The 16,962-nt window shown below is 34.2% G+C and overlaps 1 protein-coding gene across 2 annotated transcripts in view; it reads left to right on the top strand.

The window, feature by feature from the left end:
• The window catches only part of LOC149085030 (focal adhesion kinase 1-like), a 174,747-nt gene that overhangs the window by 129,071 nt on the left and 28,714 nt on the right, over positions 1 to 16,962 (top strand). For both annotated transcript variants that reach the window (XM_089232792.1, XM_089232791.1), the window contains exons 16-17: positions 4,075 to 4,175; positions 6,885 to 7,000. In XM_089232792.1, the coding sequence (XP_089088918.1) occupies positions 4,075 to 4,175; positions 6,885 to 7,000 (217 nt within the window). The remainder of the gene's footprint in view (positions 1 to 4,074; positions 4,176 to 6,884; positions 7,001 to 16,962) is intronic.

Here is a 16,962-nt window from a genome sequence, read left to right on the forward strand (position 1 = left end):
AATGAGTTTGACAAGTTCTCTCATAAATTTTGAATTATTATCAACAGTCAACTGGTGGAGTGGATAGATGAGTTCTCTATAAGATAGACGTTCTCTAATAACATATTGTCAGAAAACTAGTGTGAGTTCAGAAGAGGGAAGCCATGTGTAACTAACCTCCTTTGCTTCTATGATCCCATGATGAAGGCTTTGGGTAAGGGCAAAAATGTAGATGTTGTTCACCTTGATTTCCAGAAGTCATTCGATCAGGTCCAACATGGTAAACTTTTGAAGTGTTTTCATGAGATTGGGGGTGGGGGGGGGGCAACTTGTTGAATTGAATAGAATCATGGTTGCGAGATAGGTCACAGAGGGTTATGGTGAACAGGGAATTATCCGGATGGACAGGTGTTAAAAGTGGAATCCCTCAAGAGATTGTCCTTGATCCCATTCTTTTTTCACTTTTTATTGATAAGCTGGATCAGGGTATTAGTGGGATTGTTAACAAAATCGCAGATGATGTGAAGTTAGTGGGGGGTAGTCTGGAACCCAAGCAATAGGGAGATGCTCCAGACGTACTTGAATGTGATTGCAGCATGGGCTAACTATGCTCCATTGAGCATGACCTTTAATGTTGATAAGTGCATGGTAGCTCATTTTGGTTTGAGTAACCCACGTTTCACTTACGAGTTGAATGGTATTATCCCCGATGAAATTAGGATCACCTATCTGGGTATTCTTATTGACAAGCGGCTTAGTTTTTCTTGAACATTGTTCAGAAGTAGTCAAAAAATTGAATAGAATGCCTGGGTGCAGTCTAAAAAGGTCTCTTTGCATTCTCCTAAAGCCATTCTTCCGTTTTTTTGAGGCTTAGTTAGTCTTGTATTGGAGTATGCCTTAAGATTTTGGAGACCATACCTACAGAGGGACATAGACTGTTTTAAGGGGTGCATAGAAGAGCTATGCATGCTCTTGTTGGCACACAAGGCTTGAGCTATGAAGAAAGACTTGATTTCTTGAATATTTTTATATTGGAAGAGCACAGGTGTTGAGGGGAGATATGATTGAAATGTTTAAAAATTTTCAATGGAATTGATAAAATGAACCATGAGTATGTATACACCGTCAATCAACTGCTTCTACAAGGGGACTCCATTGTGCTTGGTAAGGGTCAATTCTCGGTTTTAGTGTCACAGGGATTTTTTCCTCTAATAGAGTTGTGAGTAAATGAAACAGCTTACCTCCATGGATCGTGAATTCTAACATAATTGACACATTGAAAAAGAAATACAATAAAAATATTGGGATAAATTGAAAAGCTATTCATACTTAGATAAGACAACCAGAATTTTTTATGGGCAGTATATTTATATTTTATCATAATTTTTGGTTTTTTATTGCTCATATTGGGTTGCTGTATTTTTTATATAGATTAGATATATAGTTGACATCCCTATTTTTTATGGGCATCTTTTGTCAGCCACTTTGTCTGTTGTGGTATTTGTATTAAGCAGAACCTTAATTTATCCTATCCTCATTCAACCGAAACTCTGACAACAGTTATCAAACAGCAACTTCCTTAGTCATAATATTTTCTTTGGTGATGAGGAAATTATTCCAAAGTCTGAAATTCTTTTAGCAAGAAAAATGATGTTGATGTAAAAAAGACTTTGCAAGTATAAATAAGCAACAACAGTAATTTTTCGGAAATGCTTGGCTGATGCAGCAAGATCATCCATGCAGTCAAAATTTTATGTTATATATCTCTATTGCTGTGCAGTTTAGACAGTGTAGTAATGGGATTCGGAAAATAAAATATCTGTAGATTGGAACTAGATGTTATTGTTTTTAAAAAAAATCATGATAGAAGTTTTTTTTTTTTTTTGCATTCTCCAGGCGAGACTGTGGCATTGATGTTCAGAGATACAGGTTTTTTGTGGAGTGTAAAATGTTGGTGATGTATGCCTATCCATAGGAACAAGAAATTCTGTTGAGACTCTTATTGATGAGAGAGGATTTTATAGTGTAGCTGGGATCCTTGGCAACTAATTATGGAAGGGTATTAAATATTTGAGTAGGTTTGAAGGTCATAAAAATGTTTTTATAATGTCCTTCTTTGAGAAATGACAGCAGAGATATATATCAAAATAGAAATTTCTATTTTGATATCTTTTGTGTTTAATTTGTATTCATTTTAATCGGATATTTGTTTTTGGTTTTTTATATCTATGGACTCCCAATGTACTGCAGAACAAAATGTAGATTGAGTGCTTTACTTTAGGCTTAGTACGTGGCATTCTCAGAAATGTTTTTCCTTTGGTCTATGTTTGGGTGTACCCACTGATGCAGAGTCCTGTACTGGCTTTCTGCATATTTTGGTTTTCAACTTCTTATGTATACTTGATTTGCATTTTCTTTCAGCTTTGATGATATTTTTAATTGAATTTTAATTATAATTTAATGATAAATAAAAAAATTTACCTGCAGAAAATTCTTACCCAGGCATTTTGCTTTTCAACCATTGGTCGTAGACAAAAAATTCCAATTACAAAAATGTTTTGAATGAAGCAAACATTCATATTATGAAAATATTTATGCAATGTAATTTTTTTTAAATTACAAAATTGAAATTTTTATAATTTTTTCAGATCACTATAGTACTTTTTCTAGGAAAAGTTTTTCTTTTCAGAAACAACATCAGGAGTTGTTCCCCACCAATTGATACTTGTGTCTCCTCCAAGCACTGGATTGATGGTGCCCTATTGGTCCACCCTATCCTTCTCATTGAAAATTTTAAATGCTTCAGTTATATCCCCAGACACCCGAGTTCTTTGAATGTAAACATGTTTAAAAAAATCAAGTTTCTTCATAGCTCAAGCCCTGTGTACAAATAAGACTGTACGTGCCCACCCTTGAAATATATCTTCCTGTTGGTGTGGCTTTCAAAACTTTGACATACTCTAAGCTAGAATGAGCTACACCTCAGAAAAGCAAAAGATTGAATTTAGGAGAATACGAAGATACCTTTTCAAGAATGAGACCAAGCATTCTATTTGCTTTTCTCACCACAGCAGAACAATGTTTAGGAATTTTAAGCCGCTCATCTGTAAAGAATCAGTTAACCTAGTGACATCTGCAATAATTGTACCATTTAGCTCGTGAAACGTGAATGTGGGTTATTCAATTCATAGTGAGCCAACACGCACTTTTCAAAGTTAAAAATCATGCTCTGTGCTCCTCATTTGGCCATGCTGCAAATGCATTTAAGTTGGTCAAGCGAAACTTCCTATTCCTTGGGTTGCCAACTATATCCATTATTTTCATTTCATCTTCAAATTTTGCTATTTTACTACTTTATCAACTTTATCCTTATTTGTTTATCAATTCAATACTTGATATAAATTTATATCAGTCTTTTGAATGTATTCTGTGGTCCCCATTAAACTTCACTTTTCCTGGAATGCTGGGACATTGACCAGACTCCAAAAAAATTCTGTCCCCAGAGCTTTAAGGCACGTTAGCTAATGCTGGAAAACATGGTAACTATATATGGGTGAAAACTTGAGTCATTTTCACCTCAAAAACTTGAAAACCATTGGCTATAGAAACATACTTACAATTAGAAAAAGTATTCAAATAACATGCCCATTTTAAATAATTCATTCATTTTTTTAGGTACTGTGTATGTACTGAGATATGAAATTAAATTTCTTATATGTCCCTCGTCCTCTAACTTCCAAATGAAAAGTCCAAAAGGAAAAAAATTAAATGTTTCTAAGTGATATAAATTAGCTGAGACGAGACAAGGCAACAACTTAGAAATGGAAAGTTAGAGGACAAGGGGGGGGGGGGGGATTTTCAAAATTTAATTTCGTATTTGGATACATACATGGCCTCTAGTAAAATTAATGGCATCTTTAATGGGCAAGTTATCTGGATATTTTTTCTACTCGCAAGTATGTTTCTATAGCCAATGGTTTGAGCTATTTGAGGTGAAACAGACTTAAATTTTCACCCTGTGCGTATAAATATATGTACAAATTTTAACCAAACATTTGCGTAGATAATATTTTACACTTTTTTATGCTTCAACAGATATCATGCAACAATTTGATCATCGTCATATCATAAAATTGGTAGGAGTTTGTTCAGAATCACCCATATGGATCGTAATGGAATTAGCAAAGCATGGTGAGGTATGCATATGTTTTAAAAATAAAGTTCTTTTTAAAAATGTGTTTTATGATTGTATTTTGTTTGAATTTCTAATTGAAATAAAGATTTTAATTTGTACCTTTAGCTTCTGCCAGTTAGGTACATCTTCTTGATTTGTTACTGATACAGTCAGACCTCTGTATTCACGGTTTTGTATTCGTGGTCTGTTTCCCAGTTTTCAAGAAAACACCGTTGCAGTGCCAATTCCCGTATTGGAATAAAATTTAAATTGTACATGGAAAATGAACGTTTCAAAACCCCTCCTAGAGGATTTTTTAGTGCTTCTGGTAGTGTTTCAAAAAAGACCATTATTTAAGGGTTTCTGAAAGTGAGAAACTTCGAGAAAAATTTGAAATTTTCACAATGGCCAGTTTTATTGCTGCAGTTTCCTGTTATTGAAGCATCAATGAATCTATAGTAAGATTCATCAAGGAAAAAGTTTTAAAATTTGATCAGCCATTACTGTTGTTACATCTGCTGCTATATAGCCCCCAAAGCAGAATGTTTAGCACTGTTCTGCGACGAGCCCTCAGCTGACTGGAAATGTTCTGCGGTAAAAATCCCCATAAATGTAATGTTTTTTGCACTTTCTCTTAAAATTCTTCCAAATTGTTCTGCAGTAGCGCTAATTGTTCTGCGACATATGTCGCAGATTTTGACACTTTCTGCTTTGGGGTATATAGCCATGGATCCACATGACATGTGTTTTATGTAGTAAGTGTTATTTTTCTGTGGGTGCAATAAGAAAAGGAAATACAAAAAATACTTCTTTTTTTTTACCAGTTTTATTATTTTAACTTTCCTTAATATTATGAAGTTAAAAGTGAACTTGTTGTGCAATCAACTAATAATCTTCATAAAAAGAAAGATGGTGCAAATGGCCGGGCATGTTGAAATGAAGACATTGACTATGCACCATTGCAAATGCCTCAAGTCCTGCGAAGAACCTATGATCTGTGACCTCTACTTGGCAGAAGGATTAGTCAAGTGCTCAACAACTAAGATCTAATCGTAGAACAATTTTTACAAATTACCAGAATGCTAAATTAATGATTAAATCTGGTGATCATACTGAGATTCTGTAAGATTCTATAGCAACGAGATATATATATAGAGATAGAGAGATGCAGATTTAAGACTTAATTTCACAAAAATTAACTTATTTTCATTGTGCTCAATATATTTAACAGATCATGAGAATCCAGATTGGCGATTTTTCTTCAAGTTTGATAATTTTCTCTTGTTGGCATATTGCTTTTGTTATTTGATAAAGTTCCCAGATACACCCATCTTTCGAGAATGCTTTAAAATCTCTCTCTCTGAGATATGAAATGGGATGTGTTTGGTCCTTCAAGTGTTAGTAGTGCAATTTGATTTTTATATTGTTTTTTTTTATTCAAGAGACATGTACATACCAGACACACATAAACGTAATACATTGAAACCTGTATGAAACGGAATGTCAAGAGACTGAAAGAATATTCCATTTTAAACAGATTTCGGATTTATAAAGGTGCAAATCAAAGCACTAATCATAGAACAGACTATATTTTAGTTCCGTCTAAGGCTGGGATTACACTATAAAAGTTTGATAAAAGTCCTTTTAGTGCAATTTGATTTTTATATTGTTTTTTTTTATTCAAAAGACATGTACATACCAGACACACATAAACGTAATACATTGAAACCTGTATGAAACGGAATGTCAAGAGACTGAAAGAATATTCCATTTTAAACAGATTTCGGATTTATAAAGGTGCAAATCAAAGCACTAATCATAGAACAGACTATATTTTAGTTCCGTCTAAGGCTGGGATTACACTATAAAAGTTTGATAAAAGTCCTTTTAGTGCAATTTGATTTTTATATTGTTTTTTTTTATTCAAGAGACATGTACATACCAGACACACATAAACGTAATACATTGAAACCTGTATGAAACGGAATGTCAAGAGACTGAAAGAATATTCCATTTTAAACAGATTTCGGATTTATAAAGGTGCAAATCAAAGCACTAATCATAGAACAGACTATATTTTAGTTCCGTCTAAGGCTGGGATTACACTATAAAAGTTTGATAAAAGTCCTTTTAGTGCAATTTGATTTTTATATTGTTTTTTTTTATTCAAAAGACATGTACATACCAGACACACATAAACGTAATACATTGAAACCTGTATGAAACGGAATGTCAAGAGACTGAAAGAATATTCCATTTTAAACAGATTTCGGATTTATAAAGGTGCAAATCAAAGCACTAATCATAGAACAGACTATATTTTAGTTCCGTCTAAGGCTGGGATTACACTATAAAAGTTTGATAAAAGTCCTTTTATAAAACTTAGGGAAAACAACCAATAATCGTGTGTGTATATCAATTACATTTGCTCCAATGTAACCAATGGGCTTATTGGTGGCATTTTTCAAGTTTTATAAAATAACCTTTATCAAACTTTTATAGTGTAATCCCAGCCTTAGACAGGTTTCACTGTACAAACAAAGGTCATGAGCAGAAATAATACAAATCAAACACACCAAAAAATTCTTCTATGTAGCTCCAAGGAACTGTGGATATATTGCTTTGTTCTTTGTGTGTTGAAATCATGTGTGGTAGATATTCTTGTTCGTGTTGATAAGTAAGTAGATCCTCTAGTATGGAATTAACATTTATATATCATTTACCTCTGCAGATGCGGGCGTATTTACAAAACAATAGACACACTCTTGATTTGGCTACTTTAATTTTATATGCATACCAACTCAGCACTGCATTGTCATACCTTGAGTGCAGAAAGTTTGTTCACAGGTAGGTTTGTTTAAGCACACAATTTATTTAAACTTTCTTTTCAATGTATTATTAGCTTGTTTTTTGGGACAGAAAAGTTTTAAAATTTTCTTTTATGCATTACAGAGAAGAATATTAGAGATATATTTGGTATAAACATTTTCAGTACAACTATAATTATAGTTGTAAACATTAAAATTATCTTAGTTATATGATTATTTGGGAAAAGATGATAATTTAATAATACAAATAATAAAATTTAAATTTTAAAGAAGTTATGAACAAATTTTAAGGAAAAAAAATATTGCATAATTTAGTATTTTGTTACAGTATAGTTCAGGAAATGTGTATTGTTGTACTTTACATTTCCTGCACCACAATGCACTTTCTTTCAAGTTTTACCGCAATTTCATTCACAGTGATGCATCTTCCTTGATGAGCACCTAAGATGATGTAACCATCATCTTAGGTGCTGGCAATGAGAAGGCATCTTCTACAAGGTTTATTTCTGATGATATATTATTTAGTGATTACTACTTGTTGAGTTTTTGTTCATATTCTCACGATCTTTCCCCGTGTAATTTTCTTAAAAGGCATTGTAGAATGAAATAGACCTTTTATTTTATATCGTGCTGTAGATCAGTGATTCCCAACGTAGGCGTTAACACCCCCTTGAGGGACGATGAAAAGTTCCGGGGGGGGGCGATAGAAGCTACAGGTATAACATAGGATCCTATGGGTTAGATTGAGTTGGGCGACGATGGGAGAAAAAAATTTCTGAAGAATTGGGCGATGTGGGACAAAAAAGATTGGGAAACTATGCTGTAGATGCAATGAGCACTGCCCTTGATTCTAGACCTCAGTATTTAGCATTAACATACCTACCCTTCTTCCCCACATACCCAACTTCATCTTGTAAATACTAGAGTAGTATTTATATAAAGATACCTCTTCTTTTTTTTTATGATCCACAATTAATGATCTTTTATATGGTGTTGAAAATAACGGGCAAAATTGCCTTAGCTCTTTTTCTGGGATGATGATTTTTCATGTTTTTATTTTTGAAATGTCTCGTCCTTTCATGGATTTCTGTAATAGCGATCAATAAAAGCATGATAGTGGATATCAATGTTCTGATATATTGCCATGTAGTGCAATGTCTATCTAAGATGATATATATATATACAGTAGAGAGCCACCATGTATAAAAATCACTTTTGTTTCAGCCATTTTTATTCTTGTAAGCAGTTGATTTTTATACCTGGAGATTTTTTTTGGCTGCTCCTACATAGAGACGCAGTGGTGGTCATAGGGACGGACTCACATCGTGAGGATCTGGGTTCGAACTCCACCGCCACTATAGCATTGCTTAGCTGAAGTTGGTTTTCTGTGGTTCCAACTTTGAGTTGTGAATGCGAGCCGATCTCCCCATTGAAAAGTCTCACCACAGAGAACAACAGGCCTATATATGTACTCACACTTCCGGCAAAACTCACTCCGTAGTAAATTGTCCATGGTGATAGACCGGAGTGGTGCTAGGTTTGAAAGAAAGAAAGCTCCTGCATAGTAACCATTGGTGTACACAACGGAAGGGGGTGCTTAAGCCGAGATTATGATGTCTTTGAAGTAAAAAAAAACATTAATTTACTAAATATGTCAATTCTTGAAAAAATTTTTAAATTAGTTTAAATATTGATAGTATAAAATTTTTCATACATACCATTGTGTATATGTTCATGACAAGAAAAATATCTATCCAAAGTCACTTATGTGAAAAATGTTTGAAAAAGTTTGTGCACATTTTTCCAAGTCATAGAATATTCCATAAATATTTTCATTTGTACCTCTATACTCAAGAGTTTTCCTAATGACATCCAGGGCTTCTCACAATTGCTTTGCTGTTGGAAAATCTTGTTCTTTTATAACATCATTTTCCTGTATTCTGTGTGTATGCTTAATATGGTTGTTATATATATATATATAAATCAAATTTATTGTTATCATATAACAGTACAAAAAGAAAAAAATTTACCAAGGAGTCAATCAAAAAAATGACCCATTCTGGTAAATGCTAGTAAAGATTAGTATGGAAAACAGAATAGTCAACTAAAAAAAAAAAATCAAAATTATTCAAATTAAAATAAAAATTAATGGCAACAGAGGAGTGCAATTTAAAAACAGTTCTACATGCTGCAACTAAAAATATAATTTTTTTAGATGTTGGAATGAAAGCAAAAACGACTAGATGCAGCATGTAGTTAAATTAAACTGTTACGTTATTTAAGGATTATATGAGCAAGTGAAAAAAAACATTAAAACAAATTTTCTATACCATCTAGTGAGAATATGTATTGCTTGACACACTTTTTAAAGGATGATAAATTAGTATTGTGAGTGATTTCTGGTGGTAATGTATTGTAGAATTTTGGGATAAGGTAAGTAAAATGTTTCTTCAACAGTGTTTTATGAGGCAGCGGAAGTGAATACATATTATTTAATCGATTTGAAGATCGAGATGTATTTAAAGGCAAGGAGAATTGACCTTTGAATAGGAGGAGAATAGATTTATAGAAATATAATTGACGTAATGTAAGTATTCCAAGATGTTGATGAAGTTGTATTGATGGTGTAGTAAAGTTATTTGTGATGATTCTAATTATTCTCTTATGGAGGCTGATTATAGGGTAAAGGGTTGAAAGGTAGTCAGAACCCCAGACAGTTAGACCATATAGTAGGAGTGAGTGAAACAAGGAATAATAAAGGGTTAATAAAAACGACTGATTCAAGTAGGATTTGAGATAGTAAAATTTATAAATTGCTAGTCGTAGTCTTTTTTGTAAGTACTTGATATGACTCTTCCATTTAAGATTGTGATCAATATATACTCCAAGGTATTTAATTGTAGTAACTTGTTCGAGACATGAACAATTACAATCAGAATTAATAGTACAATTGCAATTATGGAAAATTAAATTAGGGTGAAAGTGAGTGTTAAATTGGGAAGAGAAATTTATAAACTTAGTTTTTGATGTATTTATCTGAAGGTCGTTAGCAACAAACCACTTTCGGATTTTAATTAAATCAGTATTGATTAGGTTAGTAAGAGATTCAAAATCATCAGATGAGTAAAGTAATACTGTGTCATCGGCGAAAGTTATGATATTGCCATTTATGTTTAAATTACATAAATCATTTATGAATATTAAAAATAATAATGGTCCCAATACAGATCCCTGAGGGACGCCTTTCACTATTTCCAATGGGGTGCTAAGGCTATTGTGAATTTTGACTGATTGTGTTCTATTAGTTAAAAAAGAAGCAATTAGATTCAGAGTATTACCTCTGATTCCGATATATGACAACTTATTGAGTAATATATGATGATTCACGCTATCAAATGCTTTTCTTATATCAAGAAATATTGCAATGGTTTTTTTAGATTTATCAATATTTTCAGCGATAAATTTAGTAAATGTTAGTAGAGCAGTTTCTGTGTTTTTATTAGGAAGGAATCCAAACTGGTTGTTAGAAAAGAAACTGAAATGTGACAAGAAAGAAAAAATTCTATTTTTGATAATTGTTTCAAATATTTTTGAGATAGAGGGTAGAACTGAGATTGGTCTGAAGTTGTTAAAATCATTGGGATCTCCAGATTTATAAATAGGTGTTACGATAGCTGATTTTAAAGACCTCGGGAATATACCATTAGCCATACATATATTTATTAAATCTGAGAGAGTATTCAAAATATTATATGGTAGAATTTTCAAGACCTTGGTATTGATTGTTTCTGCAAAGGATCCAGAAGTGGGTAATTTTTTAATAATTGTCAAGATTTCATCAGCAGTTGTTGGAAAAAGGTATATTGAGTGAGAATTCGATTTCATGTATTGCTTAAAATCTTCATTTATGTTGATATTGAGTGTGGAAATATTAACAAAATGGGAATTAAAGTTTTGAGCCAGAGAAATAGGATCAGAATCGGAGGAAAACAGTTTATTATGACCATCAGTTTTTTTAATTATACCATCAATGAATCTCCAGCGTTTTGTGGGAGTGTTACATTTTGAAAATTGGTAGGAAAAATATTCAAGTTTAGCAGATTTTATTTTGGATTTGACCAGCTTTACAACATTTTTATAGGCTATATTTAATGGGATATCGAATGGAAATTTTCGTGTTTTATAATACAGTTTTTGCTTAATTTTTGTCAGGTGTCGTAATTCATGAGTGATCCAAGGATTCAGCTGCGATCTATTGTTTTTACAATTGATATATCTAGCGTGATTGTGTACTATTGTTTCAAGTTTAAGTAAAAATTCTTCAAAATTATTAGAAGGGTCAATATTATTGAATGAAAAATTGTAATTTTGAAGAAAAATATGAAGTTTCCGATAATCAAGTTTTTTAAACTGACGGTTAGTTAGTTTTGATCTGATAGTTGAAGTGGATATACTAAAACATAGCTTACAAATTATTGCATAATGATCTGTCAAATCAGAGAAAAAAATAGAAGAATATATATCAGAAATATCAGGTGAATTCCGTATGAATATGTGATCAAGACATGTGTTTGATCGAGGTCTAGTTATGCCTTCGATATATGGCTGAAATCCTTTACTACACAATAAGTTTAAGTATTCAGTAGTAATATTAGAGTTAGAGTCAAGAAGGTCAATATTGATATCACCAATAATTAGAACATTTTTACATTTGATTCGATCAATAGTAGTTTTCAATTCGTTAATGAAATCGGTAGATAGAAATGAATGAGATCGATAAACAGATAAAATAGTAAACTCCAAAGATTGGTGAAACAATACAACAATCTCAGCTGTTTGCATGGTGATTGAAGTTAAATGTTTTAAGCTTAGGAAATCGTTAACATATACCAGTATACCACCCGAATTATTATATTGTCTACAACAATGAAATATTTCGAATCCGGGAATATTGAAAAAGTTTATTTCGTTGTCAAAAATCCAGACTTCTGAGAGGACTAAAATATGTATGTTTTGATTATTGGTACCTAAAGTTGTTAGCAGTTGATTAAAATTCGATCTAACACTGCGTATATTTATATGGAAAACGTTAAATGAGGAAAATGTAAAGTTAGTATTATTTAAATTTGAATTGCTGGTAGAGAAGTATGTTTTCAGTTCATCCAGGGTTCATCCTTTTATCAACACAGATTCAATTCTTGAAAAAATCTAGTTTCTATCACTTCATTCTTCTGAAATTTCATCACTGTTATTGCAAAATACTGCTTTTCTGAAGCAATTGAAGATGCATATGTTCGATAAAATTTTCCAAGCTTTTGCAAAAATATGGAATCAAGCAAATTTATCTGCTTCGTTATATTGACAGGCACTCCTTTAACATAGTCAATTGTATCAATAATTTCTGCAGCATATCAAACTGGTGTAATGTTTTGAATGTTTTAATGATTATACCCTGGTGGAGAGGCTAATTACGGAAGTCATGTGCAGTAGCAAAATAACACAATTCACTCATGGACGGAGGTACTGCGGGGGGGCACATGAGGAACATTGCCCTCACCCAGCATCAAAAGCAGAGCCGAATGGTCTAATGTATATATGAATTGACATCATCATGCCCTTCCCCCCCTTCAGACTTTCAAGTCTATCTCCTCCTATGAGTTCAATATTTTTCAATTGCATTACAAGATAAGCAGGACAGTTGTCAAAGACCAGAAGGACTTTTCTTTTTCCCCCAGTTCATGATCCCACTTCAGTAAGAAGTCTGCTTATAGATGGCAAGTCGCATCTTTTCACATTCTTTGAATTTTCATAGACGACTGATAACTACTTAATTTCTCTTAAACATTGCAGATTTTTACTTTTTCCAATAACTAATGGAGTCTTCTTGACAGTTCCAGTCATATTCGTAGTTAGAAGAACTGTGACTATCTTTTTGTTTTTTCCAGTAGAGGACGAATCGTTGTTGAACATCATATAATGTAGTCTGGAATAGCTCTAAAATAAATTCCTTTTTCATCTGTATTGAAAATCTGGTGGGAAGTATATTTTTCCAATAATGGAGAAAGGATTTCTTTAATCCACAAAGATGCAGATTCTGAGTCTGCATCTTTTTTTCTCCTCACAGCATTTTTTATACACAATATTATTTTTTCTTTCTTTCCAGTGACTTAGCCAGCCTTTTCAGTGGCATTAAAGTCAGTAATATGCCAAGCATTTCCAGAAATGTTACACTGTTTCCATTCCGCGATTAGTTTATAATAATAATAACATTAATAAATTAACATCTTCCTCCCTTTAGGGAAAACAATAAGTTGCTTATAATTTATGAGAGTCAGCCTGGATGGAGGCTTCACTAGGCGACTCAATCTTGTGACCATGTAAGATCCGTTATCCCTGGTTGTGATGATGGGCGTGCTACCTCTTTCTGCAGTGTTGGAGCCTGACATTAGGTGATACCTCATCCTTGGTTGCTGGATATTTTGGACCACTTCTTTCTTTCTTGTACTCAGGCTCTTGCATCTTAGGTAGGGATGTCACAGTGTCTTGGTGGTGACAAACTGGCTGTGAAGCTGTTTGCTTGCTTTCTAATATTTCTGGTTGCATACATGGTTTGATGAATTGCCTGATTTTTCTCAATGTGGAGAGCCCTCATTTGTACAGATCTCAAATGTGCTCGGATTGATCTGTTTTGTTATGCAGTCTTCCTCCCAAATTGGTCTCTTGTGCAGAGGGTTCTGGTGCCACACTCAAGCTCCAGGATGCAATGCCACAAGGTCTTGTGATGCTCTGTTATGTCAGTGAACCATCTCATTCTTCCTTTCTAGCAACTTTGCCAACTGAGTTGTAGATGCTGGCTACTGATCAGCAGTCTCATCTGTGTAGTGGTCATAGTGATGGACTAGTGTTGTGAGGTCCTGGGTTTGAACCCCACCGTCACCACAATGGTGGTCGGCTGAATTTGGATTTCTGTGGTTTCCAACTTCAAGGCGCAAATGTGAGCTGATAAAAAGTCTTGCCGCAGAGAGCAACAGACCTACAAACAGTACAAATGTAATTCAATCATAACACATCACTCACTTCACTTCTGATATATAGATGGCAGCATTGAAAAATCAAACACAACACTACATACACATTCAAAGACTGTTAGGTACACACACACAGTTACACTTCTGGCACGGCTCACTAGGTAGTAAATCGCTCATAGATGGTGATAGACCTGAGTTGTGTTCGGTTTGGAAGAAAATGAGTCTCCTCTGTGTAGGAATATGGACGAGGTACACGTATGGTTTAGTAGTAGTGGTCTAATCTGTGTGCTGCTGTTGTGGTCAAGTGGTCATAGTGATGGACTCACATCATGGGGACTCTGGTTTTAGCTCCACCATCACCACAGTGGTGGTTGGCTGAGCTTGGTTTTCTGTGGTTTTTTGCATTACTTCAAGGTGCTAATGCAAGCCTATCTCCCCTTTAGAAACTCTCGCCATAGAGAGCAACAGTCCTACAAACAGTACAAGTATTCAGACATTATACTTCACTCACTTTGCTTCTGAAATATAGATGGCAGCACTGAAAAATCAGACACAACACTAGATACGCAATCAGACTGTTAGGTACACACACTTACACTTCCGGCACAACTCACTAGGTAGTAAATTGCCCATAGATGACATTAGACCTGAGTTGTGCTCGGTTTGAAAAAAAAGTCTCATCTGTGTGTATAATCTTGTCACAGAGAAACAGCCCTACAAACAGTACAAGTATCGGGTCATTACACTTCTTTCATTTCATTTCACTTCTGAAATATAGATGGCAGCACTGAAAAGTCAGACATAACAATCTGGGTGTATATAACTATCTAGTGTTAGGTATACACACACACTTCCAGCACAACTCACTAGATAGTAAATTGCCCATGGCAATTGACCTTAGTTGTGCTCAAGTAGAAAAAAAGTCTAATCTGTGTAGGTCTTCCTAAGATCATTTGTGCTGAGCAGTTGACCTTCTGGCATATTATGTTGAGCTAATAAGCCCAGGTATGGGTCCTCTCCAGACGAGTACACTTTTTGAAGATAGATTTGAACGACACTGGTAAGAAGCTGATGTTCTTAATCAAATCCACCACATCTGCTGTATGATGGAGTTGAAAGATTGATCTTTTTGAAGGAGCTCATGAAAGAGTAGTATCTGCCACAGGAATTTGCTTTCTGGGAACGGACCTCAAGTTGGAAGTCATAGTACATTGCTCTTAGCAAGGGATTGTAAATGCCTTGGTGCTTTGAACAAAGGTTTAGACAATAGTCACCAGGGGTTTGTGGTTGGTGATAACAGTGATATTCTGCCTATAAATATAATCTTGGAATTTCTCAAGACTCACAACAACTGCTAGCAGTTCTTTTTCAATCTGTGCATACCGGCGCTCTGTCTCTGACAGGGATCTGCTTGCGAATGTGATTGGTTTATCCATCTGGAACATTGCAGCTTCTTTTCCATAATCACTTGCATCACAATTCCAGTGTGACGTAAGTTTTCATCCAAGGTTGCCAGCATTGTATGATCATACATTCTGGCCTTAATCGCATTAAAGGCTACATTAAACCATACATGCACCTCGCCCATATTCCTCTGCGTAACTTCTAACGAATTGGCACATGTTGGAATGTGCATGTACATGTTGTGAACCTAACGTGAAGTTTGTTTCCACATTAAAGACTGCTTTTTGTGAAGGACCCTAGTTGAACTTAGTCTCAGACTTCAGAGGGTGGTGCAGTGGTTCAGCAATATCAGCGAGGTTAGGTATGTACCTACATAAAAAAATTCACCATACTCAGAAATTTGCTTAGCTCACTGATTGAGGTTGGGTCTGGATGGCATCGTCATCTAAGCATGGGAGGAAAAAGCGCTAATCAATACAGTTCCAGCTGATTATGCACTTGACAAAGTGGGAGGTAATTGCTCCACCTTTGAGAAAATAACTTACAATTTGCTGCAGGTTCTTCTCAGAATGCGAGGCTTGGTAGATGCAAACCATGGACAGGCAGCGACTGTCGGCTAATCGGTTCATGCTTTGCTATTTCGTTCATGCTGAAACAATTTGGCTTCTTCCCTGCTTGAAGATAGAGTTTGAACACCACTACCACCATGTTTAGTGATACCGCACTACATAGATTACAAACAAGAGCCTAACTAAAACTTTAATAAACATCCAGCAAAAACATACATGACCATGACAACCAAGTCAACATTTCAATATTGCTCTGTTGCATTCCACGACTAGTTATAACAATAATAATAACATCAAAATAAATTAATAACATCTTCAAGGCATGATTCCCAATGTTGAGACAGCCTCTCTCTGGTTGCACAAAGGAAGATAATCATTTTTTTAAAAGCAAATTCTGCTTTTCGAGTAAAGATTTGTGCTTAGACAAATTAGTCAGTCCACTCAGACATTTTGCAAATGATGTCTATGTATAATGTTACTACCCCACACTTTACTATATTAGAGTGCACTCTAGATAGATTCGCTTATCATAAACTTCTTCAACGAAAGACTGAACTGGTTTCTGGCCAATTCTGTTTTATTCTGTTTTACAGTGAACCACTTGTGAATAGCATCTGTCATTCTTTGAAGCTTACATTACTACAAAGCTGTAATCCTCACTGTTTGAGGAGGGGGAAGGCAGCAGCCAATATGGGATGGTTATTTCTAAAGCCTGAATTATATGCACTAAAAAAGTGGTAAAATATGCTATAAAAATATGCAAATATGCACTTAAAAATGCAAAAAATAAGCACTTAAAAATGCAAAAAATAAGCACTTAAAATACAAATAGTATACTTAAAATACCAAAATGTGCACTTAAAATACCAAAATGTGCACTTAAAATACCAAAATGTGCACTTAAAATGCCAAATATGCACTGAAAATCCCAGAATATGCACTAGAAATCTTGAAAAAGTCAAACATTCCAAAAAATGAGA

The sequence above is a fragment of the Pholcus phalangioides genome, unplaced genomic scaffold (assembly GCF_987345545.1).
Source record: "Pholcus phalangioides strain wild (caught in Gottingen) unplaced genomic scaffold, Ppha-v1.0 ptg000007l_1, whole genome shotgun sequence".
Taxonomy (NCBI): Eukaryota; Metazoa; Arthropoda; class Arachnida; order Araneae; family Pholcidae; genus Pholcus; species Pholcus phalangioides.